Source organism: Canis aureus, chromosome 31 (assembly GCF_053574225.1).
Source record: "Canis aureus isolate CA01 chromosome 31, VMU_Caureus_v.1.0, whole genome shotgun sequence".
NCBI lineage: Eukaryota > Metazoa > Chordata > Mammalia > Carnivora > Canidae > Canis > Canis aureus.
In genome coordinates, this window is record NC_135641.1 from 17,683,575 (window position 1) to 17,710,584 (window position 27,010).

At 41.4% G+C, this 27,010-nt stretch overlaps 1 protein-coding gene across 3 annotated transcripts in view; it reads left to right on the forward strand.

Moving 5' to 3' along the window:
- Positions 1 to 27,010, forward strand: part of USP13 (ubiquitin specific peptidase 13) — a 126,572-nt gene that overhangs the window by 35,674 nt on the left and 63,888 nt on the right. For 2 of the 3 annotated variants that reach the window (XM_077879734.1, XM_077879735.1), the window contains exons 4-10: positions 5,147 to 5,268; positions 11,059 to 11,201; positions 12,787 to 12,971; positions 19,624 to 19,718; positions 21,210 to 21,397; positions 26,410 to 26,481; positions 26,834 to 26,927. In XM_077879734.1, coding sequence (XP_077735860.1) covers positions 5,147 to 5,268; positions 11,059 to 11,201; positions 12,787 to 12,971; positions 19,624 to 19,718; positions 21,210 to 21,397; positions 26,410 to 26,481; positions 26,834 to 26,927 — 899 coding nt within the window. Of the gene's footprint in view, positions 1 to 5,146; positions 5,269 to 10,759; positions 10,938 to 11,058; positions 11,202 to 12,786; positions 12,972 to 19,623; positions 19,719 to 21,209; positions 21,398 to 26,409; positions 26,482 to 26,833; positions 26,928 to 27,010 lie in introns of those variants that run through there. The other variant, XM_077879736.1, reaches the window with a different exon arrangement.

The following is a 27,010-nucleotide window of genomic DNA, read 5'->3' on the forward strand; positions in this document are numbered from 1 at the left end:
GACAAATAGTATCTTCTATTTGCACATTCTTATATATCTTATATATTCTTAGTATAGATATATATCATGCTTTTAGACTTTTTTACTGTAGGCAGTTGGGGACCATTAACACTTAGATTCCAAACTGTGCTCTGAGGCACAGTGGAGTGCCACAGTGAACTCACAGGTGCACCACAGATATTTTAACACTTCAAGGGAACAGCAGTGATGCTTGAACATTGCATGAACTATTTAACTGGTATAGTTTTACTATCGAAGTATCCTATATTCCTTTCAGTGACTTCACCTCTTTGTTTTTTTTTTTTTTGTTTGTTTTTTTTATTTATTTATGATAGTCACAGAGAGAGAGAGAGAGAGGCAGAGACACAGGCAGAGGGAGAAGCAGGCTCCATGCACCGGGAGCCTGACATGGGATTCGATCCCGGGTCTCCAGGATCGCACCCTGGGCCAAAGGCAGGCGCTAAACCGCTGCGCCACCCAGGGATCCCGACTTCACCTCTTTGTGCAACTTTTTTTTTTTTTTTTTTTTTTTTTGTGGTTTCTATGATAAAAGGCAAGTACCATGTGAAAGTAAATGTGGGACAGGAAATGAGGGTGGCAGTGTTCCATGTGATTCAAAGAGAAGTTGCGCAGTGTCCAACAAGGGTACATATCCCATTAACAAGGGACTGTGGTTATTTCAGAGTGAAATAGAACATTTCTGTCTTTCCATTTATGTATATTATTTTCTCGGATGGTTACTAAATCTTTATTTTTTTAAAGATTATTTATTTATTTATTCATAGAGACACAGAGAGAGAGAGAGAGAGAGAGAGGCAGAGACATAGGCAGAGGGAGAAGCAGGCACCATGCAGAGAGCCCGACGTGGGACTTGATCCAGGGTCTCCAGGATCACGCCCTAGGCTGCAGGCGGCGCTAAACCGCTGTGACACTGGGGCTGCCCAGTTACTAAGTCTTTAGAACATAAATACTTTTTAAGTTGTTTGGACCCAACTACTAAATAAATGGAGCTATAGGGGATTTCTTTTGGCTTAGGGCCTCTGTGTACGGAGAAATTAGGTAGCTCTGTGTCAATGTTTTTAAGCTAGAGAGGGACACTGTTAGATTGTCTTTTAAAAGATAACTTATAACAATAGGGGAGACTGTGAATTTTTGGACTCAGCTGATACAAACTTACCATTTGATGAGATAGAAGGAGAGAAGGGGGGATATAAGGGAGTCCAGGATCTTCAAAAAATACCCCAGGACTCATGATGTAGTTCCGGCCTAATCTTACATATTTTTTATAGTCAAGCTACAAATGCATATAGATGTGTAAATAACTGCTAATGTATTTAGTACGTATCTTTGGTATGTCATTCAAACAATTTTAAATATTCACATTTTTATTGATTTCTCCTCCTTCCCATCAGCTTTCAGAATAGGAGTAAAGGAGTCAAGTTCTTTGTGTCTGAAGTCTGAGACGTCAAAAAACCACCACCAAACCTCAGAGAGCTTAACTTTCCACTTTTTTGGTTTTAGACCTCATATTCATACTTGATGAGAAACGGGTTTAAAACAGAACATTTGTAGAAATTTCTAGGAATGGGCCTATTAGGGAACTCCCTCAGATAATCCAGCTGTTATCTATAATGGCCAAAAGGTTCTAGTAAACTCCATTTTGCCACTTCCTTCTGAAGTAGGCCCCAGAACAGGGTCTGCGTTCAAGGTTTCCCCCATACCTTCTTGTGATGGTGAATGGTTGGTCAGATTTTGCAGCACTGGATCAGTGAGACCTCTCACCTCTAGCCCACAGATTAGTCAGTCTGGTCAGGCCGGGACACCTCTGAGCTGGGTGTCAGAGTCCTGGTTTGATTTAGGGGTCTTTTTCTTCCATAGTGCTGCTTAGGTAAGTCACTTCTCGGAAATGGCTGTGGTCCCAGCCACTTCTCCCAGGGATCTGAGAGGACCATTGAAGTAGAATTGGGAAGAGATATTTTAAAACCTTTTTTTTAATATAGAAAAAGAGTCCATTCAGGTATTGCCAGTTAATAGCCATAGTGGAAAGTAGCTGCTGGATTGGTTGGAGATCCTAGACCTACTGGTCCGTAGGGCATAATTTCTCTGCAGGTTCCTCAACTAGATATTTTTGGGGTGGTAAGACTCTAGGGAAATTTGGAACTTGTAGATTTTTACCTAGGATTGTGAGGTCATATAGGAGAAACCCTAAATTTGTCCTTTAAAACTAGGGTGTAGGTTACTTCTGCTGATTTTTCCTTAATTTGGATAAAGATGTTTGGGAAAGATCATGGTCCCCTTATATCCCATCGAATTAAAAATAAAAATAAAAATGACAATAGACGAAGTGTAAAGAAGCCCAATAAAGTTCAGCTTTTTTTGCATGACAGTACTTTGCTTATTTTTAAACACATATCTGTTAACCAATTTAAAAAACCCCAAACCCACAGGTATCCTTGTGGTGCTCCTGCTTTGCTGTTGTCCTTAGCATATTGGGGTTTTTAACTTCCTGAAATCTTTCACAGACATTTACTGAGTGCGTGGTGTGTGCTGGGTACTGTGCAGGGGCTGGACATATCCAAGGTGAATAAGACCCATTCCCTGCTCTGACAGTTTCCTCTCTAGAAGCCTCTGAAATTCATATGTTCACAGAGGAGGATCTCCACGTGATATCATGGTCTTCGTCTTTGGGATGAGCCACAGGGAGGGGAAAGCACTTTCGATTTGGTTGGTTGTCAGGTGTGTAGAGAAAGTGGTGATGGTGATGATGGGGGTTGCTATCTGTGCAGCCCCTAAGACCTGCCAGGTCCTATCCTAGATGCCTTAAAACCTTACCTTGTTTAATCCTCTCAATAATCTTGTGGGGGTAAATAACATTATTCATGGTTTACTCCTGAGGAAAGTGAACTTGGAAAGAACTTGCCCAGGATTACATAGTTAGTAAATGACAGTTAGTTAGAGCAGGATTTTTTTAGACTTAGTTTATCATTGTGTTTGGCCAGGTAAGATCTGACTTAGTATTAAGTGAATGTGTTTTCTGTGGACAAGAGACGCTTAGGTAATAACGTTATATGAGCCAAATCTATATATAAAAACAAAAGAGTTGTACTTTGGTTCCTTAAAATTGTTATAAAAGATGTAATAAAGATTTAAGAATAGAAAAAAGCTCACCCACTCACTGTTTTCATTTGTTCAGATTTCCTTCTGTTTCTTGTCTATGAGCATAAAACTTTTACAAAGTCGTTTTTACAGTGGAGATGGATTATGTATTTTCAGCATTGACATAGCATAAATATTTCCCTGTTTCTACATAGCCTAAATAAATATCATTTAAATAATATTATTGGGTTGAACACCATTCTCATTGAACAGTTAGGTCCTAATTTTTATTATTATAGATATTGGGGCATTCACATTTTGAACATATACAATGTATTTATTTGAATCATTTCCTTCAAATAAATGCCTTTTGTTACTTTTTAAAAAATTTGAAGATCTAGTTGCTTTTATTACATGATTCATGAATTGGGCAGCATCCCATCTAGCAAATAACACCTTTAACAACTCCCTAAACTCTTAGAAGCATTTTTAACATTGCTTTTTTGTCAAACTGACCTCTATGGCTACCTAATAACATTGGCAATTTCTTCATTTTGGCATTTCTGACCCTTACTGTTTGGAATCTTTTATTAAATTGTCAAGATCGTGTTTTCCCTGTATCTCATTTTCCACTTAAGACTGCCTCCTTTTGAGAATTAAGGAGCAGAGCTGTACACAAAAAGATATGCTTTTTGATTAGAGGCAAACAACCAGGTGATTAAGAGAACCTAGATCCTTTGGTTCTCAGGTGTTTGCTTCATTTACGAAAGTCACTTTTTTTCTGTCTACAGGCTCATGTTTGTGTACCTGTTTATGTGTGATGTGAGTGGAATATGGCTCAATAGCTCCTGTCACCATAGTTTCAAACATCTAAATAGACAAACCTGATCTGGGATCCTGGCATCCATGCAAATGTAGGGCTGAAGTGTCCATGTGAATATTGTGACAAGACATTTCCTTGAGCCTTCACTAAACCTTCACCAGAGGTTAGCCAAGCAAACAGGTGATGACTTGATACATAATAGGCTAGAGGAGCCCAAGTTTCTTACTAAAAATTCTGTACATCCTGTGGACAACAGGACTGCTTATATTATGGGGTTTTCCCCTCTGGTTTGTGATGCAATATCTTAATAATTCCTAGAAGGGGTAGAGGAGAGAGGGAGAGACAGAGAGAGGGAAATTGTAATTTTATTTTTAAATAATAGCTATCATTTATTGACTACCTATTATGTGCCAGGTCTCTTGTCTATAATTTCTTATTTTATTTTTCGTATAAGCTTTGTGAGATAAGATCTGTTTTCTCCATTTCACAAATGAGGAAACTAAGAATTAGAGACTTTGTAACTTGCTCAAAGTTACGTTAAATTTTGGAACTGGAATTTGAACCTTGGTTTATCTATTCGGAAAACCCTTTACTTTCTTCCATATGACAGTGTTGTGAAGAACATTCCAATCCATTCTTACGCAATCAGGAGCCAGGTACCCAACAAGTCATAATTAACGATTTTACTCCTTTAAAAATATTTAAGAATTGAATATCTAGCACCTGTATCTATTTTATTTATTTTTAAAAATATTTCTCATCCTTTTATTTTTTTATTTTTTAGATTTTATTTATTTATTTATTCAGGAGAGACACACACAGAGAGGCAGAGACACAGGCAGAAGCAGAGGGAGAAGCAGGCTCCGTGCAGGGAGCCTGATGTGGGACTCGATCCCGGGTCTCCAGGATCACGTCCTGGGCTGAAGGCAGACGCTTAATCGCTGAGCCATCCAGGTGTCCCACCCGTATCTATTTTAATCATAAAGCTGTATGGTAGGACTGTCTTTATTCATCCGTCACTTATTAATAAGTGTTTGTAACTTAGGAAAGATGGTAGGCCCTTTACTCCTGTTTTGGGGCAGACGGATGGTCATCAGAGGAGGGAATCGTAAATGTCATGCTCTTGGTTTGTCAGTCCTGTGGATTTCTGGCTTTCCCAGTGAGTGCTGCCTCAGTGGAGAATGTTCTGTCTTCACTTCTTGTTCTTTGTTTTTGTTTTTTCCTCAGATCTAGATACTGATGACGATTTAAATAGCGACGATTATGAATATGAAGACGAAGCCAAACTTGTTATATTCCCAGACCACTATGAAATAGCACTACCAAATATTGAGGAGTTACCAGCCCTGGTCAGTGAGTGTGCACGGCTGCTAGCTAGATGCGCGTGACTCTCTGTGTCAGGTGTGTGTGTGTGTGCGGTGTGTGTGTACTCGGGGGTGGGGAAAGCAGGTTGAATGAGAGAAGAGGAGAAGAATGAGCATGAACATGAGCAGATTGCTTCTTCTCTGTGAAAGAGTCTTTCAGGGTGAGGTGTTAGTAGTGTTGGGCCCGATACTCTCTGCTGCCTGTGATTTCCATTGCTGTGTGGGCCTGTAAGCATATAAACATTGGGCTGGTCGCTCCCTATTGGGCTGGCCTTCCCCACATCCCCGTGGTGGGCTGGCCTCCCCCATGGTGGGTTGGCCTCTCTCATGGTGGGCTGGCTTCTTGCCACTTGCAATTCACAATCTGTTGCTTAGATTTTAACACTGTGCCCCTGAGATGTACAGGGGCTGTTGGACGGGGTGGGGTGTCTTCCTTTTCCTTTTTTTTTTTTTTTTTTTTAAGATTTTATTTTATTTATTTGACAGAGAGAGAGCACAAGCAGGAGGAGTGGTAGAGGGAGAGGGAGAAGCAGACTCCCTGGTGAGCAGGGAACCCGACATGGGCCTCAATCCCAGGACCCTGGATCATGACCCGAACAAAGGCAGACACTTAACTGACTGAGCCAGCAAGGCGCCCTGAAAGGGGTGTCTTCTAATCAGAGGAGTGGCTATATTTTTATCTCTTCTGTATGTTAGACTTCCATGTGAGATTTCATTTGGGAAAAATAAGGATTTCTCTGCCAAAACAACAGCAACATGATTATAAAAATAACCAAATGTTTACAAATCACAAGTCTACGGGAGCTCCGTGGTAACGTGAGACTCCTTGAAAGTTTTGTTCCTCAGGAAGACTAAGACTACTTTCTAGGTTTTAACATTTAGATTTAGTGGTGAATTTTTCTTTTTTCCTCTTCTCTTCCCTTGTTTTTTTATGGAGCAACTTTCACCTTTCTGAACAACAGAAAGCTGGGGGCGGCAGTGGCCATGTGAGTAGGCCAGCTTCTGTTTTACTTTGATCCTGTAAAGGGGTGCGGAGCTCCGATGAGGACCCAACCATTCCTCGTGTTCATTCTTCCTTTCTCGTATTATCTCCCCACCCCATCCTTCTCTCTTTTGTTCTCTTCCCTTTTTCCTCTTTTCCACTCTCTGCACACTCAGACTTCTCAGAGCCTGGCCACTGGAGGCTGGGGGTCAGGGTCAGTGGAGTTCAGGCATGCTAGTTCTTTCCTTCCCTTCTCGCACTTCACCAGCACAAAAGCCAGGTGTTCGGGCTGGGAATCTTCAGGACATTGTGTGACTTTGTATCTACAGCCACCTGCTCACTTGCTTCTGCCAGGAGGGGGGGCCGTGTTTGTGCTTGGGGTTCCCATGTCATTAGAGGCCAGGTTTCTACCATTCAACCTCTTTTGCCCCTGACCTACTTTATACCTAAATATAAGACCATAGAAATGAAAATGTTGTGTATTTAGCTACTGTAGCTCTTTCCTCTAATTATTATATGTGACATATCCTTTTTAGCGCTAAGTGCACAGTGTTTAGCAGTGCATAGAGAATTAAATTACCTCTCGTTTCTCCAGTTCCCTGTGTTGACTCATGTGGCTGTTACCAAGGATAAAATATATGAGTGGCAAAATGGTCTCACCTTGTCCCATTACCTGAAATTATATACTAAAGCTTGTATCTCCAGGATCCTGAGAGTTCTTACTGCCTGCCCTGTTTAACATAGCTCTTTCATCTGCTGTCAGAACAGAAATAAAGAAGCACATTGTGAATAAATGTCATGAGAAATGATTTTTCTCTCACTTAGGAAGGAAAAAGTCTTTATGTGAAAGAGTTCATGAAAGAGGCCTTAAGTGTTTTTTAATTATTCCCATACTCAGAATATAATTCAAAGTGTGAATACTTTTACTTAAAGTGAAGTGTCGTAGAAATCTGAATCCCTCAATATATGTTATAATTTTTAATAGAGTCTTTTAGAATTAAGAAATATATGAAAATTTTTTAAAAAGGAGAGGGAGAATTTTTTTTTAAACATTTTTTTTTAAATTTTTTATTTATTTATGATAGACAGAGAGAGAGAGAGAGAGAGGCAGAGACACAGGCAGAGGGAGAAGCAGGCTCCATGCACCGGGAGCCCGATGTGGGATTCGATCCCGGGTCTCCAGGATTGCGCCCCGGGCCAAAAGCAGGCGCCAAACTGCTGCGCCACCCAGGGATCCCCAGGAGAGGGAGAATTATTTGGAAGTTGGGGTGGAGAGATTGAAAGAAAAGCCTGGTCTTATCTGATGGTATCTAATAGGATTGATTTATATAATAGGACTTATTTATATAATAGGTGCTAGTTCCTGTCTTTTCATTCTTCTGGTACATTTTTGTGTTTGATATTCTGTTTTTAAGCTTTTAAAGATATTTATTTATTTATTTGACAGAGCATGGGCAAGTGAGAGAGAGAGAGCATGAGCAGGGGTAGAGGGAGAAGCAGACTCCCCACTGAGCAGGGAGCCCGATGTGGGGCTCAATCCCAGGACCCTGGGGTCATGAGCTGAGCTGAAGGCAGACTCTCTTTAAGCTTTTAAGTAGCAAGAATTATTGAGCTGAAAACTATCCAACCAGATGACTCTTCCTTCATCTTTTGAGCTTCTCAGCACAGATAAAATTGTTTCAGATAGGAACTCCGTGGATTGTACCAGGAAGCTAAACCACCTCTCAGTGATATGGAATTCACAGAGATAATAGCATTTGGAACTCAGTAGGGATCTGATAACCTGAAATCCAGTGCCTCTTTTTAGACATCAGGAACTCAAGCAGTGGTGTGCTTGTAAATATTTAGCAATGAGCTCCCTGGGGGAAAAAACCTGCTCTGTAGTGTTTGATGATTTCCATGGCGTAATATTTGCACCCTGGCTGATTTCAGATTAGTGTGATGTCTCCGAAAGCAGTGTTGAAAAGAGAATGTGCAGTAGCACACCATTATATAGAGTTTCCATGTCACATGATGTAAATATAAATAACCTTAAGAGCATACAGAAAGTGTATGAGTGTAGAATGAAAAGTGAAGAGTTTTGAATATTTTTACTTTTAAAAAATATATTTTACTTGATTGTAAGTTTTTATAATTTAATTTTCAGTAATGGGTGTATTTAACAACCATCTTGCAGAATTTCTTAAAATTTAAGAATCAGTTCTGTGAGCCAGTTTGAGTCAGTTCCAGAACACTACTGAATTTGAGGCCTAGGAGACCTGGGATGGAGCCAGGACTATTACCAAGTTTTTTCCTTCATTCTAGATAACAAATCTGGGGAAAGAGAATTCATGGCATAATTATAGGGTAATAGATCCTGCTCTTCAGCTATGGTCCATATGAAGGGCTGCTAAATGATTTCAGGTGATACGCTGAAAACACTAGATTAGTGTTTTATAGTGGCCCAGAAGTTTGAGGAAGTTTTGTTGAGTGTCACCAACAAGTATATTCAAAGAAAAGAGAGAATATTATGTTCAAAGCTTGGTCAGCATTATTGTGCATTGTGGAGAAGGATTCAGAGGAGGACAGGGAATGGATTGAGATAGTCATTGAAGCAACAAGGAGCTTGTAATAACAGGACAGATTAAAAAGATTAGGATGTGTAGCCAAAAGAGCTAAGGCAGCATGGAAGTGTTAAGGCAGCCCAAACCTGTAGGATCAGGAAGGGGTTTGTGGTGACCTCAACACTAGTTTCTAGGGCATTCCTGGAAGGAAGTGGGAGATGAGTTTTGATAATTTTTTTAAAAGATTTATTTATTTGAGAGAGACAGCAGAGTGAGTGAGAACAGGAGTAGGGGAGAGGGGCAGAGGAAGAGGGAGAAGCAGGTTCTCTGCTGCGCAGAGCTCAGATCCCAGGACACTGGGATCATGACCTGAACCGAAGGCAGATGATTAACTGAGCCACCCAGGTGCCCCTGACTTTGATAATTGAAAGAAATGGGTAATTCTGTACAAGTGCTTGTGGTGAGAGATGAATGGGAATATCTCTTTTAAAAGGTTTAAGTATACTTATGGATGCCTGACATGTAATGGAGTATAAGCTTTCAGGGGGCAGAGACCTCTTCTTTCTTCTTGACTGTGCCTTGCTCAGTGTCATCAGTCGGGAGTACCTGGGAGAGTTTCAGGCTGCTGCAGGAGACAATCTGATATTCGCAGCAGACCAGTGTGGCTGCTGTGTGGAGGAGGGGGCAGGAGTGGGAGAGAGGAACCGGTGAGGAGGCTGCTGTGTGGCCGTCTGGGTGAGGTGTTTTAGTGGCCGGGACCAAGATGAGTGTGAGTGAAGTTGAGAAGAGGAAGATTCCAAATAGATTTTGGATGTAGGAGTTAGAGGAATTGCTCATGGGTTGAGTGGGAGTGAAATAGCAGCTGAGGGAGCTTCCTTCATGGTCTCTTGATGAGTTTTAGGGCGACCCAGGGGAAAATACTCTGCACAGTGTTCAGCTAATTGTGCAAGATGTTACTAATGTGGGGACATGTTGGTGTAAAAACTTTTAAAAACCATTTTGTGGCTTTTGTTATATTTGGAGTTGGGCATCCATTGCTACTGTCTCCATGTGGAATGTTTTCATCAGCCCCCCACCCGTCATCCCTCCCAGCCCCTGGCAATCACTAATTTACTCTGTCTCCATGGATTTGCCTATTCTGAACATTTCATACAAATGGAGTAATACATTATACATAGTTTTTTTGGTGACTGCTTTTAAAAATTAGTATGTCTTTTCAAGATTCACTCATGTTGTAGCATGTATCAGGACTTCATTCTTTTTACTACTGAATAACATTCCATTGTGTGGACATATGACATTTTATTTATCTACTTGTCATTAATGGCCAATTGGGTTGTTTCTGCTTTTTGGCTATTATAAATATGCTTCTGTGAACATATGTGTATAAGTTTTTGCAGGGGCACATATTTTTATTTTTCTGGGATATATACCTACGAGTCTAATTGCTAGGCTGTATGGTGACTCTGTTTAACCATATATGGAACTGCCAAACTGTTTGCCAAAGTGGCTGCGCCATTTTACATTCACACCAGGCTCTGTTTTTAAAGACAGAAATAGTTATTATAGCATTAAGCAAATAGCAAATGTGGTGGTAGGCATATGTCCCGGATTAATTAGGTTTGGGAGAAAACAGAGAATTTGCACCCCCTTCCTCTGTGGTCAGTTGGCCGCAAGCTGGACATCACAGATTTGTTCATGATGTAGACTGATCTGGCACAGAGACACCTAGACATGTCCCCATCCAGGGTCACATTTGCACCAGATTAAGAAATGGAGCCATGCTGTTTGCATTCCATTCAAATGCCTTTGACCACATGCCATTGTGTGATGAGTTGAGGATATTGGATATCTGGGTATTTATTTGTTAGGAGGAAAACACACCACTTGGGTTAATCCTAGGCATTCCTGTAGCTAATTTCACTCTTATAAATTGTTTGCCGTATACTTTTAACTCTGCTTGCTAAGAAATTGTTAAATCTGACTTCTGTGCTTGGATTTACAAACTGGATTGTGTTCCTTGCTATCTTGTATCATTGTCAATACTGCACACTCTAGGTTAGGGACAAAATCTAGCTAGATTCATGGAGAAATTGCTGGAATCAGCTAACTAGGATCTTGCTCTTATGGTAACTGCTGTCTGAATTTTCTTGGATTAGGTTGTATTTATTAATAAAGTTTACATTTGTTTTCTAGAACTTGCTATTCTCTCAAACAGATTTACGTATGACATTGGGGCTTGTCTTACAGGTAACAATTGCTTGTGATGCGGTTCTCAGTTCAAAATCTCCATATAGAAAGCAGGACCCAGACACATGGGAAAATGAATTGCCAGTATCCAAATACGCCAATAACCTTACCCAATTGGACAACGGAGTCAGGATTCCTCCAAGGTGAGTGTTAGATAGTGAAATGGAACTTTACCCCTTCAAACTGGCCAAAGGAGGGCAGCCCTGGTGGCGCAGCGGTTTGGCGCCGCCTGCAGCCCGGGGTGTGATCCTGGAGACCCGGGATTGAGTCCCACGTTGGGCTCTGCGTGGAGCCTGCTTCTCCCTCTGCCTGTGTCTCTGCCTCTTTCTCTCTTTCTGTGTGTCTTTATGAATAAATAAATAAAATCTTTAAAAAAACTGGCCAAAGGAATATTTACCTTTCTATCTCTTCTCTGAATTAGCAGTTATATATATTTTTACTGGATGCCTCTGATCAAAACTAAGCTCAAAATTCTTTCTAAAATTATCTGTACCTTTGTAGAGGCTGAAGTTGGCCAGTGCAGACCCCTGAGCTCATCCCTACCCCTAGCTCTCAGTGGCTAGCACCTGCAGCTCTTTGCTTGAGGGCTTTTTCTGCCTGATGAGGCCAGGTAGGCCTGTGCATGGGACAGTTAGAAATGCCACAGAGTTCATGCTCCCTTCTGTCCTCCTGGAACAGCCCTCAACCAGTGACTGTGGAGTGGATGGATACACACCCTGGACCCTTACCCTTCGAGAGGGCTGTTTCCTGGAGTTCCCCACCTGGACTGAGCCCCACTTGCCCATGGTGGTCATCTGTTTGTTGACATACCTGGACTGGCTTCTTGCCCTTTCCAGTTTTATTTCTCTGCAGTGCTTCCTAGGATCACCTCCCAGACAAGCCATTTACATTCAGATCTTTGTTTCAGAGTCTGCTTCCAGGAGAACCCAACAGTCTTTGGTTGTCAACTTTTTGGCTGGAATGCTCTTTGGGCTACATTAGCATCTCCTGTTAGGTCTGTTGTGTTGACAGAGGCAGGTGCTTGAGGGAAAGAGCAGATGGATTAGGCAGGTGTCTGGTCTTGTTGAAACCTGCCTATACTGCATTCCTATTCTAGGGGAAGGCAGGCTATTTCTCAATTTCTCCCTTTGACAGTGGGGATGGGGATACTGATTTTGAATGGTGTTTAACAGAATTAGATGATCAAACTTCTGTAAGATACTTGGCACAAACCTGACATTTAACCTTCAGTAAAGTTGACATTCTGCTTAATTCAGATTTGCTGCATAGTAGGATTTTGTTTAATTTCTGTCTCTCCCTCTCAAATAAATAAAATCTTTAGAACTTTGCATGTTTATGCACATGGGATCCTTAATGTTTTAGACTTATATGAACTCCACTGTCCTTCGCGTAGGAATTTTAAGGAAACGACCTCCCCTCGTAACCTCAGGTTCTGTGTCTGTTTTCTAAAGTAAAAGAACCATAGCAGAGGCAGGCAGGGTACTGACTGGTCCTGCTGCTCTGGGAGGGGTGACATTAATCTTCTGAAGGGGAAGAGGGGGGAGGAAGCACTGGTTTCTGTTGTTCCGCTGACCATTATCTGTGACACCCCCTCCTCGCGCCCTTACCCCCCCTCCTCGATCCCTCCCTGCCCCCCAGCAGCTGGAGACACTCTGTTTTCTTGAATGTTAATTTTCTAGCTGTGCCTCACGTTCCAGCGATCCTAACTGCTCTTCTATAACTTTTCAGTGGTTGGAAGTGTGCCAGGTGTGACCTGCGGGAAAACCTCTGGTTGAATCTGACCGATGGCTCTGTGCTGTGCGGGAAATGGTTCTTTGACAGCTCTGGAGGCAACGGCCACGCACTGGAGCATTACAGAGACATGGGCTACCCTCTAGCTGTGAAACTGGGAACCATCACTCCTGATGGGGCAGGTGAGTATGCCTTTACCAACTTTGGGAACTTGCAGTGGCTCCCCTTAATTGGTTGAACCAGTGCCTTCATTCCTGGGTTGGAGGATGTGGGCTCTGGACACAGTGCAGCATAGAATCCTGACTCTATCTCTCACTGGCAAGTCTTCAAATCCTTCTCAGGTTCTTCCTCTTGAGGATGATCGCAGTAGCTCCCTCATAGGTTTGTTGATGTGCATAAAGCATTTAGCCCAGTGCATGCAGTAAGGCCTGAGTAAAAGTTAGTTGCTAGTGTTGACTGTTACTGTCTTTCTGTGTATCTCTTAGCTAAGAGGACAGGAGTAGGAACCAGGACTTGGGAGTGAACAGGGATAATCAAATCCACTATTAGAAGAGTAGAGTGAAGCTGTAGAATTCATTACAGGGGTATCATTTCAGAAATGCAGGGATTCATTAAGGAGAGGGATCTTGAAGGATGCTGTGTGTCAGAGTCCCTGTGTCAACCTCTTGTTTCCTACTTGTACTATCAGCTTCAGAAGTGGTTCTCTTTCTTTATGTTCTCACACTGTATGCTTTCAGGTGTTGGTTTTTGGCCATGTTTGTACAGTGAATTCTATCTATCATTTTGTGATGGAAAAGGGAAATAATATCAGGATCCATAATAAGAAACATAAATGCTGAGCAATGGCCACAAGAATCCATCATCTAAGCGTCACTGAAAACATGTACTAAATGTAGATCTCGACCAACACCTAGAACAGTCTTCTTCATTTTTCCAAGTCTTAGCCTTGATTTCTTCTTTACTTTAAGGTCAGATGATTTTTTAGGAGAAATGCAAAGACATTTGTGTCTTCTTCCATGACTGAATTAGCCTGCTTCAGAATTAATTGCCTAGGATGTTTTCACTATATATGGTACACTTCTTGTTTACTATACTTTTTCCATTGAACTGGTTTTGTTTTTCATTTGTTTTATAATTGAGGGTTGACAGTTGGGTCATGTAAAGATTCTCTTCATTTATATTTTGGATAAATTTCCTGCTTCCAAAGTTAGTGGACTGATGTTTAACTCATTAGAGACAAGTAGCTGCAAAAATCCCGCATCCTGGTGCCAAACATTCCCCTCCCCTAGTAGGTATACCTCTATATAAGCCAGGGTAAATCCTATGAGTTCCAAATTCTGAAGAGGAAATTCAGGACATGAAGCTGGATTGAGGGTTGCAGCAAGTTGCTTTCAGGTCTTAGCTATCGTTGAATCACTGCTGTATAGGGCAACCATCATAAGGCTACAAAAGGAAGGGTTTGTAATATAGGAATTCTAGTGGGTAAAATTGGGAGGGGAGAATAATTTGAATGTGTCTCTTTTCTTTCTTTTTTAAGATTTATGTACTTGAGGAAGAGAGAGAGCATGCACACAGGGGTCGAGGGAGGGCAGAGGGAGAAGGAGAGAGAATCCCAAGCAGATTCCAGATTCCAAGCTGAGTGTGGAGCACCACCCAGGGCTTGATCCCATGACCCTGAGATCACGACCTGAGCTGAAACCAAGAGTCAGACACTTAACTGACTGCACCATCCAGGCACTTCCAATGTGTCTCCTTTCTATGTTGTTTTTTGTAGTGCTTTGATAAGACCAGTTATTAGAAGTCCAGTTCTCAGAACAACCTAAAACTACAATTATTTGTATACATGGCCAGGTTCTAAAATTTCAGTTGTTTGAAGGCAGAGCTATGTCTTCCTATTGTTGGGTTCCATACAAAATCTTATATATGGTAGGTGCAAATACTTTTGTTAAATAAACCAACTATATGTAAGCATTTAAATAATTAGATCCTATTTAAATGTATGCTAATAATAAAGGCAAGGGTTAAATCTGTTCTCCACACATCTTTAATTTTCTAGAAGCCTTTTTTCTAGCATGAAACTTATTTTTACACTATGATTTAGAGTTTTTTTTATCTAAGGTTTCTTCCTTTCAACTTGAAGAAGAAACATTTTATGTTTGTTCCTTGATTATACAAAAAGCAGGTATTCAGTGTAACATATTTAGAAAACAGAAAAATTTAAAGAAGTAAATAAAAATCACTAGTACTGTCATTTGACAGACACTTTTAACAATTTGGGTATTTCCTTTCAGTTTTGTTTTCTGTTTTAAGCCTTGATCAATTCTTTTTTTTTCTTAAAGATTTTATTCATTTATTCAGGAGAGACACAGGCAGAGGGAGGAGCAGGCTCCATGCAGGCAGCCCAATGTGGGACTTGATCGCTGGACCTGGGATCATGCCCTGAGCTGAAGGCAGATGCTCAACCACTGAGCCACCCAGGCATCCCAGGCCTTGATTAGTTCTTATACAATGCCTCCATGTTGCCCCTGCCCCACATTTTTACAAAAATGGAATCACACTATATAAAATTCTATTCCTTATTTTCCTCTATTTAACATTTAAATATGTGTATATTCCATGTCATTAAATATTCTTTAGTATCCTTCGATAGTTCCATAAGTCCTTTCAGTGTTCTCTAGTTAGTTGTCACAATTTTTTTTTTTTTTGCTATTCTGATGAGTATCCTTGTATATATGGAAATCTTTGGACGTTTGTCTAATGATATATTTAGGATAAATTCTTATGAACAAAGGGTTGAACCTTTTAAATTTTCTGTTGCTGAATTTCTCTTAAACAGTCATAGTAATTTACATTCTCATTAGCAGTATATGACAATACTCATTTCAGCAAATCTTTGACAACTTTGGGTATTTGCCATTTTTAAAAACCTTTGCTAATCTAATATCTTGTTTTTATTTGCTTTACTAGTGAGGCTGAACATTTTTCATAGTATTTTTGGTCATTTGTAATTCTCTTTGTGAATTTCTTAGATGGATTTTCTAGTAGGCGTGTGTAGGTTGTTCCTTACTGGTTTTAAAAAACTCTGTGGCTAGTAAGAATATTAATTCATTATCTGCCATAGTTAAGTGCTTGGTTTTTTTTTTCAGGGTTTTCCTGATGTAATTGAGAGTATTTGAATCCATACTCATGTTTCTATCATAGAAGGCATAAAACAAACAGCAATGTAGATCAGATAGCCTGTGATGAGGGTTCTTGGATTCATTCACCTGAAATAATGTTCACTTTTTGAAGAAAGATCAGGGTTTGATTACTGCTTGTCTTGTGCAGAGTTGGTTTTAACAAAATGATTATTTCCAGTGAATTATCATTTAGTTTATGGGATGCATCAATTTTATGTTAATTTCTATTAAGTCTGTTTAATAGATTGCTAGCTGCGACTCATTTATTTTAAAGCCAAATACGTTAATGAAAACATGCCTGAAGTTTTCCTTAATGTCCGATGATGAACCTCGTGGATATGGAGGCCTCAGAGGGCTGGGTACCCTCTGTCTAGGGTTGGATGGCCACCTTCTGGTGAAGGTACCACTGCCAATTTTCCCATTTCCATATTTGTTAGGCTCACTGAGGCTAATTCAATTTGCAAGAGAGAAAGTGTTTATTTTTTAGTTTATTGTGAGAACCACAACTGCTTGTATGTGAGATGTTTATGTTGGCTTGACCAGTACATTCCTTTCCTGTGGGGAGCTAACTTATATTTAGAATATTGCTTAGTGAACATGGAATCCAAGCAGGTTGTGAATTCAACTATTTAATGGTAATGTGATCTGGTCCTCCTGGCTTCCTTCTCCCCAATAAGGATATACCTGTTTGGTGAGAAAGTCCTACTCACCTTGAGGTCACAATTTAGAATTGGTTCTTCCAAGAAGCCTGGACTGCCTAGGCGAAGCCATTGTGGTGTCATGGGTAGTAAAATGGGTCCCATATCAAATTCCATTCTGGGTCTCCATGAGTACAGCAACAAACAAACCAGGAAACAGATCACCATACAAACAAACAAATAAAAAGAGCTTTCCTCTGTGGGAGGAGATGTTGATTTGGCAAAGCAAGGATGAGATTCTGGGTGGGAAGGGAGTGAGGAGGGACAGAGATAGGAGAGGGTGTTTTGTTCTTCTGTTGCGAAGCTAGGTTATCACTCTAGGGCTCCTGGGTGGCTCGGTTGGTTCAGTATCTGCCTTCAGCTCAGGTCATGATCCCAGAACCCTGGGATCAAGCCCCAAGTCAGGCTCCCTGCTCAGTGAGGAGTCTGCTTCTCCTTCCTCTACCCCTCCCCTCACTCATGCTCCCTTTCTTTCAAATAAATAAATAAAATCTTAAAAAAAAAGAAGTCTCAGTACCTTGGTGGTTTCAGGAGAAGCTTCTGGAGATGCCCACAGCTACTGTGAAATTGCCTGTCCCACTGGCCCTTGCACCATGGTGCTCAGCAGCATCTTAGGGTGATCTTTCCTGAATCCACTTCATAATTTTTTCTATGACTACATGTCATTTATAAATTCTTCATGATTGCCAAATTTGAGGATCACAGTTCATTTTTAGATGTCTTGTATGTTACTTACTAAACTATTTTTGTCATTGGGGTAAAAAAACTTTGTGTCCAACCAAATCATGTCACATCTTTGGAGCAGTTAATGACTGGAGGTAGGAAACATTAATTTCTCAGTATGGCATGAGCCTAACAAATGAAAAATTTTAGAGTGCTGTGTGATTTTTCACTTATTTCAAAATCCTAGGCCAATGACAACTGTTCCATTTCTGGCAATTTTATTGTTTTCTAATAAAGCTCGAATAACTACAGGCTTAAAGTTTTTTAAGTCTTCAAAATTATTTCACTAGTTAATAATAACCAAAGTTAAAGTGCTGAGGGGATGTCATTTTCACCTTCAGCCAGTATCTGAGTGGCAGTTTTCTTGTCACTTGCCATAGATTAAAAAATACTGTTTATGTATTTGTTTCAAGTTTCATTTTTGTTGGTGTTTCTAGCTTTTAAACTTTTGGGGAAGTTTTTCTTTTTATTTTTTTGGGGGGGTTCTTGATTGGGCTGGGGATTTTTGCCTTTTGTTTTGAGAGCACTGAATTATATACTAAAGAAAGAATATAAATGAAGGCTGCCTGTCTATAAGTTAAAATGGGCCCCTAGAGGACAAGGGATAGCAGAGAAAGCCAAACATTTAGTCAATTAATAATAGAAAGGGTGACTTTCTTTCATGGCAGTGAGTCTCCACATACCTGTATTTGGGTCAGAATGTCACTATAGTTTGTGTGTGTGTATTTTTTTTCTCCTGGTGATGTTCCCAAGGGGAGGAACATCCTTGGATGGTCTATCTTTTACTGTCCTAAAGAATAGTATCTTTTTTTTCTTTTTAAAAATTTATTTACTTATTTTAGAGAGAGAGAGAGAGAGGACATGTGTAGGAGAGGCAGAGAGAGAATCTCAAGTAGCTTCCACATTGAGCGTGGAGCCTGACGAGTGTGGAGCCTGACATGAGGCCTGGTCTCATAACCCTGAGATCATGACCTGAGTGGAAATGGATGCTCGACTGACTGAGCCCCCCTCGGAGGGTATCTTGAATCTATTTTCCTTTTAATAGGTTTTGTTTTTCCAGTTTAGGAGTGAAGAAATTGTGGTTTTTAACTCTCTCTTTTTGTTAAGGGCATGGGATGGTGCTTCACCAAATCACTGAGTCTCCTGAAAGAGCTAAGGAAATAGTCTGGTGTAGAGGAAAAAGGACTGGGCCTAAAGATATTGGCCCCCCTCCCACATTGCACTTCTGTGTGAGGACACGTAAGATGGTGGTTTGGGTAGTTTTTTTTGGGATTTGCCTTGAAGGCCAAGATGCCCTCAGAGGAGTGGGCCGGGCCTGGGATGGCTGGAATTTCCCAAGTTACCGTGCTGTGCCACATGCATCCTCATTTGCTCTGTGTGCTACAAGGTGGACACACTTGGGAAGTGCTGAACAGTCCTCACTGAGTCCCTCACCAGCTCCGTGGGGTGTGGACACCAAAGTTGGGAAGAAGGGATGAAGCGGCAGGTGGGAGGTGGAAGTTGGTGAGCTGGTGGGTCTGAGACTGTTGAGGATTCTGCAGGCAGACTTTTGTTTTGTCTTGGACCCAACATCTCAGGGCAGCCATTGAGCTGCTCCCGAGGGCCTGTGTTACCTCTGTTCCCTCCCAGGCTCCCCCTGCCACAGCAGGTGGTACCACACTCTCCTCCCTCACCCTTCCCTCCTCCTGCACTATTATGCCAGTGTGGTTTTGGGTGCAAAATCAATTGTTAGGCATTTACCCTTGTCTAATTTCAAGTATTTTAACTTTAGACACTGCTTTTTTTTTTGTCTCAGAAAACCTATTTATTTTTAAAGATTTTATTTATTTGAGAGAAGGAACAAGCAAGAGCAGGAGTAGGGGGAGAGGTGGACTCCCCACTGAGCAGGGATCCTGAGTGGGGCTCTATCCTAGGACTCCAAGATCGTGACCTGGGCTGAAGGCAGACACTTAACCAACTTTGCCACCCAGGCACCCCTCAGAAAACCATCTTAAAAATTAATTTCTGAAATGTCAAAAGAAATTGATATATGGGTATAATTACAAAACATACCTATTTACTATGTTTGTTATTTATCATCTGTCTTTTCTCCCCTTGAGTGTACTCACAGGAGGTTTCCATTGGCTTTATTCATCGATGTATCCCAAGTGCGTAGCGGGAGCTCAATAGATATATGTTGAATATTGAGTGACTTGGTTAAATATCTCACTCTTTGTTTTCTCTTCACCCTGTAGATGTTTATTCTTTTCAAGAAGAGGAACCCGTTTTGGATCCTCATTTGGCCAAGCACTTAGCGCATTTTGGAATTGATATGCTTCATATGCATGGGGTAAGAAGGTCCACTTTGTCTCTATTCCCACCTGGTGGGGAGGGAACCCTTTGGTCTCTTTAATACGTAATTACTGTGACAGGAATCCTACTTTAATGGTTTTAGGTTTTCATGTTTGCATTTACTTCTTGAATTTAATTAATTAGCATTTTCTTTTGGTTATCAGCTTAATTTTTTTTCATGCTATAATAAAAATGGCACCTCGTCGAGTACCATTTGTTTCGGTTGGAGTTTACTGGTAAAATTTCTGTCTCCTTTGATGGAGAGTTGCATGAATCACTCCTTGTTCACTGAAGCGAGAAGGTACGGGAAGATGACCTTTAAAATGGTCTGTGACCAACATCACTTTAATTAATTTCAGGAAGGGAAGCAGGGCTCGGGGGTGGAAAGAATAAGCCAACATATTGTTGATGGGAAAAGGCTGTGCTTCATTTAATATTGTGTTTTCAAGCCGGTGTCATGACTATGTAACATCCGTCCCTGTGAGGAGCTGCTTCAGTGTGCATGCTCTGCTTGGGCCCTTCCCTCCCAGCCTATCTCCTTCTCCTCAGCCTCTCCTCCCTTCTGTCTCCTCGTCCTCACCTCACTCATGGCACCCTTTAATGTATGTCCTTTGCGCTTCTGTAAACCTCCCTCCTATTTCAAGGCACTTCCAGGGCCTGTGATTTTTCCTTCACTTCCCTCTGCAACTGCCTTCCCGTTCTGTTTGCTGTGTTGGATTGTATTTTTTCTTTTTTAAAGATTTTATTTATTAATTTATGAGAGTCATAGAGAGAGAGGCAGAGACATAAGCTCCCTCCCCTGCAGGGAGCCCAATGTGGGGACTTGATCCCAGGATCCCGGGATCACGCCCTGGGCTGAAGGCAGATGCTTAACCACTGAGCCACCCAGGTGCCCCTGCATTGTATTTTCCCTTGAAATTATTCTACTAGCTTCTTTGTTTCCATTCCTATTTGTCTTTCTTGCTGCCATCCTCTTACCTCTCAGCCTCATTCTCCTTTCATTTTTAAATCTTTTAAATGTGTGTATGTGTGTTTTCCTGTGGAAGGACATACAAAACATAAAATTTACCGTTGTAACTTTTTATTTTATTTATTTTTAAAGATTCTATTATTTATTCATGAGAGACACACAGAGAGAGGCAGAGACACAGGCAGAGGGAGAAGCAGGCTCCCTCTGGGGATCCCTGGACCCTGGGGTCATGCCCTGAGCCAAAGGCAGATGCTCAACCACTGAGCCACGCAGGCGTCCCTATGATTGTTAACTATTTTTAAGTGTGAGGTTCTGTGTGGCATTAGGATTTTGTTCAGCATCACCATCTCAGTCTCTTTAGGTGATTTTTTTTTTTTTTTGTTTTTGTATTTTTTTTGTTTTTGCTTTGTTTCGGGAGAAAAAGGGGCAGAAACATCTATGGCTGTCAGAAATAATTCTTGGAACTTGATCTTTGGGTGAGAATGACAATTAAAGTTGGCTTCCTTCTCTTTGTCCCAGACAGAGAACGGGCTTCGGGACAATGACATGAAGCCGCGGGTCAGCGAGTGGGAAGTGATCCAGGAGACGGGGACGAAGCTGAAGCCCATGTATGGCCCCGGATACACGGGTCTCAAAAATCTGGGCAACAGCTGCTACCTGAGTTCTGTCATGCAGGCCATCTTCAGCATCCCAGAGTTCCAGAGAGCGTAAGTGGCCTCCTGTGGCCTGGGCGCGAAGTGCTGCCCTTCATCTGCTCCAGCACATGCTGGGGAAGCCCGTCCTCATCAGCTGCAGGACATTTCACCGCACCCTCATGGTGTGACTTCTTGCACTGAGGCTGGGTGAGAACACTTGTCAAGTGTGATGGGAATCAGGTGAGATTAGGAGAGCTTTGTAACCGAGAGCCTCACAGGGGCTTGGTCATATTAGTGATGGCTTCTGGTTTTAGCCCATCAGTTGCCCTCTATGCCAAGAAAATATTAATTATCAATCTCTGCAGCCAGCCTGCCACATTCCTTCCTGTAGATGTGCTAGGAGAGACTCAGTGATCGCTTTGGTCAGTGTTGCCCTCCTGGCGAGTGGAGTTTCTCCGAGGATTTAAGCTTTTCGTTATTTGCTACTCAAAATGTGGCTCACAGAACTGGTGCTGGTCCTTGGACTCCTGGGCATGGAAACTGAGAGTGAGCGTTTAGAAATTTTTGTAGCAAGTCAACATTGTCATGCGTTATCAGTGCTGTTTCATTTTTCTAATAATTTACTTTCATTATAAATTTTAAAGGAGTTCATCTATAAGAGTTGAAATAAACAAAAAAGCTGGCCCTTCACTACAGATGCCGTGGAGGCACTGGTGCATGTTCGAGGCTGCCTTCTTTCTCCCCAACGGAGGGCAGAGCCACTGTGTCTGTGACCCCTCTCTTCCCTCGGCTGGGCCCAAAATGGGGAGCTGTGCACACTGGGACCAAGGCTGGTGCACTCATGGGCAACTGCTGCCTAAAGTTTAGGAAATTATCTCTAGCATATTCCAGGGCACGCTAGTTTCCACCATGGTTCAAATATGGGAGAGGACACGCATGTACTGAGACGGAAGCGCCAATAGCACGCTAGGAACAGCACAGGGCAATTTTATTTTTTTTTTAAACCCAGGATGAGTGGAAATGCTAATGGCTTTAATGGTAGTTAAGCAAAAGTGTATCAGATATCAGATCTCCTTTTCTTTTCTCTTGGTATTTGAAGACTTACTCTTCTTGCTGTTTTCTGGTCTAGTTTTCATTTCTCATCCAGCCGAGGAATATGGGGTTCTTTTGTGCTCAGCAATGTGCTGGGTTGGGGCGGGGGGTTCAGCAGTAAGCAAAAGGACGTGGTGCCTGGCCCCATTTGAGGAAACAGACTGAATAAATAATCGGAAGAATAATGGCATGGTTATAAACCATGAGCTCCATGAATGAAAGGGGGGAAGAGGTGGTCAGGGAGGGTCTCTCTGAAGAAAGGGTACATGAAGCGACACATGCTTTGGTATGCTAGGGGAGTGTGGACAGAGGAAGAGCAGGTTTGAAGCTTTGAGGTGGAAAACTTTTTCAAAGGTATGCATCACACATTGCATTATTTTAAAATTTTTGTCCATGTCTCATACTTGTATTATTTTTTGATTAGGGAAGAGTGTGACTTCATATTATGGATCTCATGGTCCCTGATTTTTTTTTTTAAGATTTTATGTATTTATTTGAGATAAAGAGAGTGGGGGAGAGAGCAGGAGGAGGGGCAGAGAGAGAGGGAGAGGGAGAAGCAGACTCCCTACCAAGCAGGGAGCCTGACGCAGGACTCAATCCCAGGACCCCGAGATAGTGACCTGAGCCGAAGGTGGGTGCTGAGACGCTTAATGGACTGAGCGTCTCAGGCGCCCCTGCACTGAGGAATTGTTAATATCCAACATGATGAACTCATTAGCTCTCTTACAAGCCAGTCTTTATTGTATTTCAAAAGCTGACAAGATAAGAAAACCTCACGAGGAAGATAAACATTAGCAAAAAGGATTATGGTTTCAGGCAAGATTGATGGAGAAGAATGAAAAATTAAAGGTGGTAAATCTTTGATGTCAGAAAAGTCCATTTTACTAGTAGTTTCTATTTTTCTAATTATGAGGAATAGCCTCTGTTACAACAAAATTATATTAAAATGCAGAAGTAATGCTAGATACTTCTAAAAATACGTATTATAACTTCAGTTTGCAGTCTAGGGTTCTCAAAGAAAAAAGTATAGTTTTGCTATCTGACCATCGATCTTAGCTCTCATTCATTTATACACTAGTTTATTTAGATTTGATCCTCATCAGAATTATTCTGAAATGTAAACGAGGCTCTAGTGGCAGACAGAGTATCACGGAGTCAGGCTGACATTTCCGAATTACACTCTGGTTGTGCATAAGTCATTTAATCTCTCCGTGAGTCACTCTTTCTACTTACAAAATGGAAAACACTGCTCCTGGACCCAACTCCACTGAGTTAGTCCCGCTCAATCAAGTGATGTTTAGTAAAAGAACAAACAGACTGAGGATAAGTATGATGAGTAGGTTGCTCATGTTCTAATAGACACAGTAAATGTTTAGAAACTAGAATATTAAATATTCGGTAACACGCGATTCTGAGACTCTTGAAACAACATTGAGGTGAGAGATTTGAATCTTAAATCCAAAACACAGATGTGAGGTATAGTTTTTCACGAGAGAAGAAAAATTCAGAAAGGTGACTGTTCATCAAACTTTGGAGGGCAGAAAGCATTTTCAAAACTTAGCGACTATAAGGAACTGAAACTGTTTTTTTTTTTTTTACTTACAAATTTATTTTTTAGTGGTGTTCAATTTGCCAGCATATAGAATAACACCCAGTGCTCATCCCGTCAAGTGCCCACCTTGGTGCCCGTCACCCAGTCCCTGCCCCCCCTGAAACTGTTGTTGGATTTTGTAACCAAAGAGCACAAGTTCCCTCCATTCTACTTGAAAAGAAATAATAATTATACAACACCTCCGCAAGGACTTTCCTTCAATATATTTTTTTAAAATCAGGGACCAGGGGCGCCTGGGTGGCTCAGTCTGTTAAGCGTCTAAGTGTCTGTCTTCAGTTCAGATCATGATCTCAGGGTTCTGGGATCTAGCTAGCATCAGGCTCCCTGCTCAGTGGGGAGTCTCCTCTCTCCTCCTCTGTGTGTTTCTGCTCTCTCTCTCTAGCTCTCACTCTCTCTAGCTCTCACTCTCTCTGTCAAATAAATAAATAGATTCTTTAAAAAAAAACCCAAAACAATTCCTCAGTGCAACCTCTGGCTGTGGATGCTTTGGTTACAAAGTTTGGTTGGTCTTTTTGGCTCTTGGTCCATTGAAAATTTCTAGATGAAATTGTTGCCCTAGTGACACATCCAAAAGCCATTTGAAAGGGACTGTACCAGAAGTGGGTTCTTTTAATTTTGACAGAGGTACATAATCTGGGGTACAGATTCTGAGTTTGTAGACAGCAGGTGCCTACAAGTGTCCAGTAGTTGAGGGGTCTGATTAGAGGTCATTGCTAACTACTAGTGTATCATGGTTCTCTGCTAGGGCTTTATTGCAGTTATGCCTTTTCTGTTGGCTTATGGGTAGTCAGTTATGGAAAATTGGTTAGATGGACTACATGATATAAATGTATTCATTCAACAGATATTTTTTGAGTGTCTTTTGCGTGTCTAGTGCAATTGTAGTGCTGGAGGTGCAGTGATTTAGATAGTGTATCTGTCTTCATGGAGATTATACTCTAGTATATAATCTCTAGAGAGATAATAAACAAGGAGATAATCAAGAAATTGCAAATGTTAATACATGCCAAGAAGAAAGTCAGCCAGGGTCAGGTGATGGGGAATTAGGAGCGGTGAGGAGGTGCTTTTTAAACAGACCTGAGATGATGGGGCAAAGGTCTGTGGAGAGAATGTTCTGGGAAAGAGACAGCAGGTGGCGTGACCTTGAAGCAGGTGTGAACTGGGCATATCCTGGCAAAGAAGGGCATTTGGCCGGAGTATTGTGGACTAGGGGAGAGGGATGGGAATGAGGTCAAAGAAGTGGGCAGAGCAGAGTGCATGAAGTGCCAAGGAAAGGGATATGCTTCTGGATTCTTTTTTCTAGAGCTTTCACACAGCGAGTCAAAGCCTGAAGATGGAAAGGTGGACAGCACAAAGCAGAGGGTGTGGAATAGGAAATGAACTTAAGAAGTGAAAGGAATATTCCTTTGTCATTCCTTCCACCATTGTACATTGAGATTAGAGAGGGTGGTGGAAGTTGGCACTGCTTGTCCAGGTAAACTGGTCAGAAGGAGGGGGTTTGGGCTTGCTTATGGGAGCAGGGACAGGACAGAGTGGTTCAGAGCATGGTTTGGAGCTAGGCTGCCTGGGTGTACTCTGAGCTTCATCACTTCTTCCTTGCGTAGCTTTGGAAGCATCCTGATTTCTATCTCTCCAATGGGTAACCATAACCATCCCTTCTTCATATGGTTGTAATGAAGACCCAAGCAGATTATACAGAGAGCCCTCAAGAAGCAGTAGTTGTCACTGCTATTATTATATATCTTGATACCATTGGCATAATTCCTACTCTTACCGTTTGGTTTTGAGATGGCAGATGTGATGGCATAAGCTGGAAGTTCTTGATTCTGGCTACATGTTATAATCACTTGGGGGACTTTGAAAAGATTGCAGATTTCAGGTTTTAGTCTCAGACAGTGACATCAGAGCATCTGGGGGTGGCTCTAGCTTTGGTGTTTTTTTTTTTCAAGAAACTCGAGGTGATTCTAACCTGCACCCAGAGTTGAGACCCACAGATAGAAGCACAAACATTTTAGGGAAGCCCATGAATATGGCTGCAGAGGTGGGATCTCAGGAAAAGTTTTCTTTCTTTCTTTTTTTAAAAAAGATTTTTTTAATTTATTCATGAGACTGAGAGAGAGGCAGAGATATAGGCAGAGGGAGAGGCAGGCTCCCTTCGGGGAGCTCAATGTGGGACTCCATCCTGGGACTGCGGGATCATGACCTGAGCCAAAGGCAGACAGAGGCTCAACCACTGAGCCACCCAGGTGTCCCAGGAAAAGTTTTCTTTAGGTGGATGATTTCACTTTGACAGAAAGGCAAGGTCTTCGCTAGGATGACAGGTTATTTTGTTTCTGTTCTTTCAGTCCCTATGTTTTGACTCTCCTTTCTCATTTTCTAGGTACGTAGGGAATCTTCCAAGAATATTTGACTACTCTCCTTTAGATCCAACACAGGACTTCAACACACAGATGTAAGTGCTGATTGAAAGGTAAAAAATTTTTAAGGAAAATGTCCAGTAAATGTTCATAATGGTTATTGCTGGGTTGCAGAATTAAAGGTACATCTCTTTTCTTTTTTGTTTTCTGTATTAGAAGTGTTCTAAAAAGAGCAGGTGTTACTTTTAGAAGAAGAAATATATTAATAGTTCTTTATAAAGTACTGAGGGTAGTTTGAAATGGCATCAGTTATCAGGAAGAATCAAATAAGTTATTTTTGAGTAATCAAGATAAAATGTTCCACCTAAAAGCATTCATAGATGATGTTAATGTCTCTATGGGGAAACAACAATGACCTTTTTGTTTGTCTTTCTCCCTCCTGTCCAGGACTAAGTTAGGACATGGCCTTCTCTCAGGCCAGTATTCAAAACCTCCAGTGAAATCTGAACTCATTGAACAGGTGATGAAGGAGGAACATAAGGTATGTGTCCCAGTGTTTGCCACACTGATATGTAGGTAGGAGGGACCTTTACCAGCTAGAATGTGTATTTCCTATGATTTGGC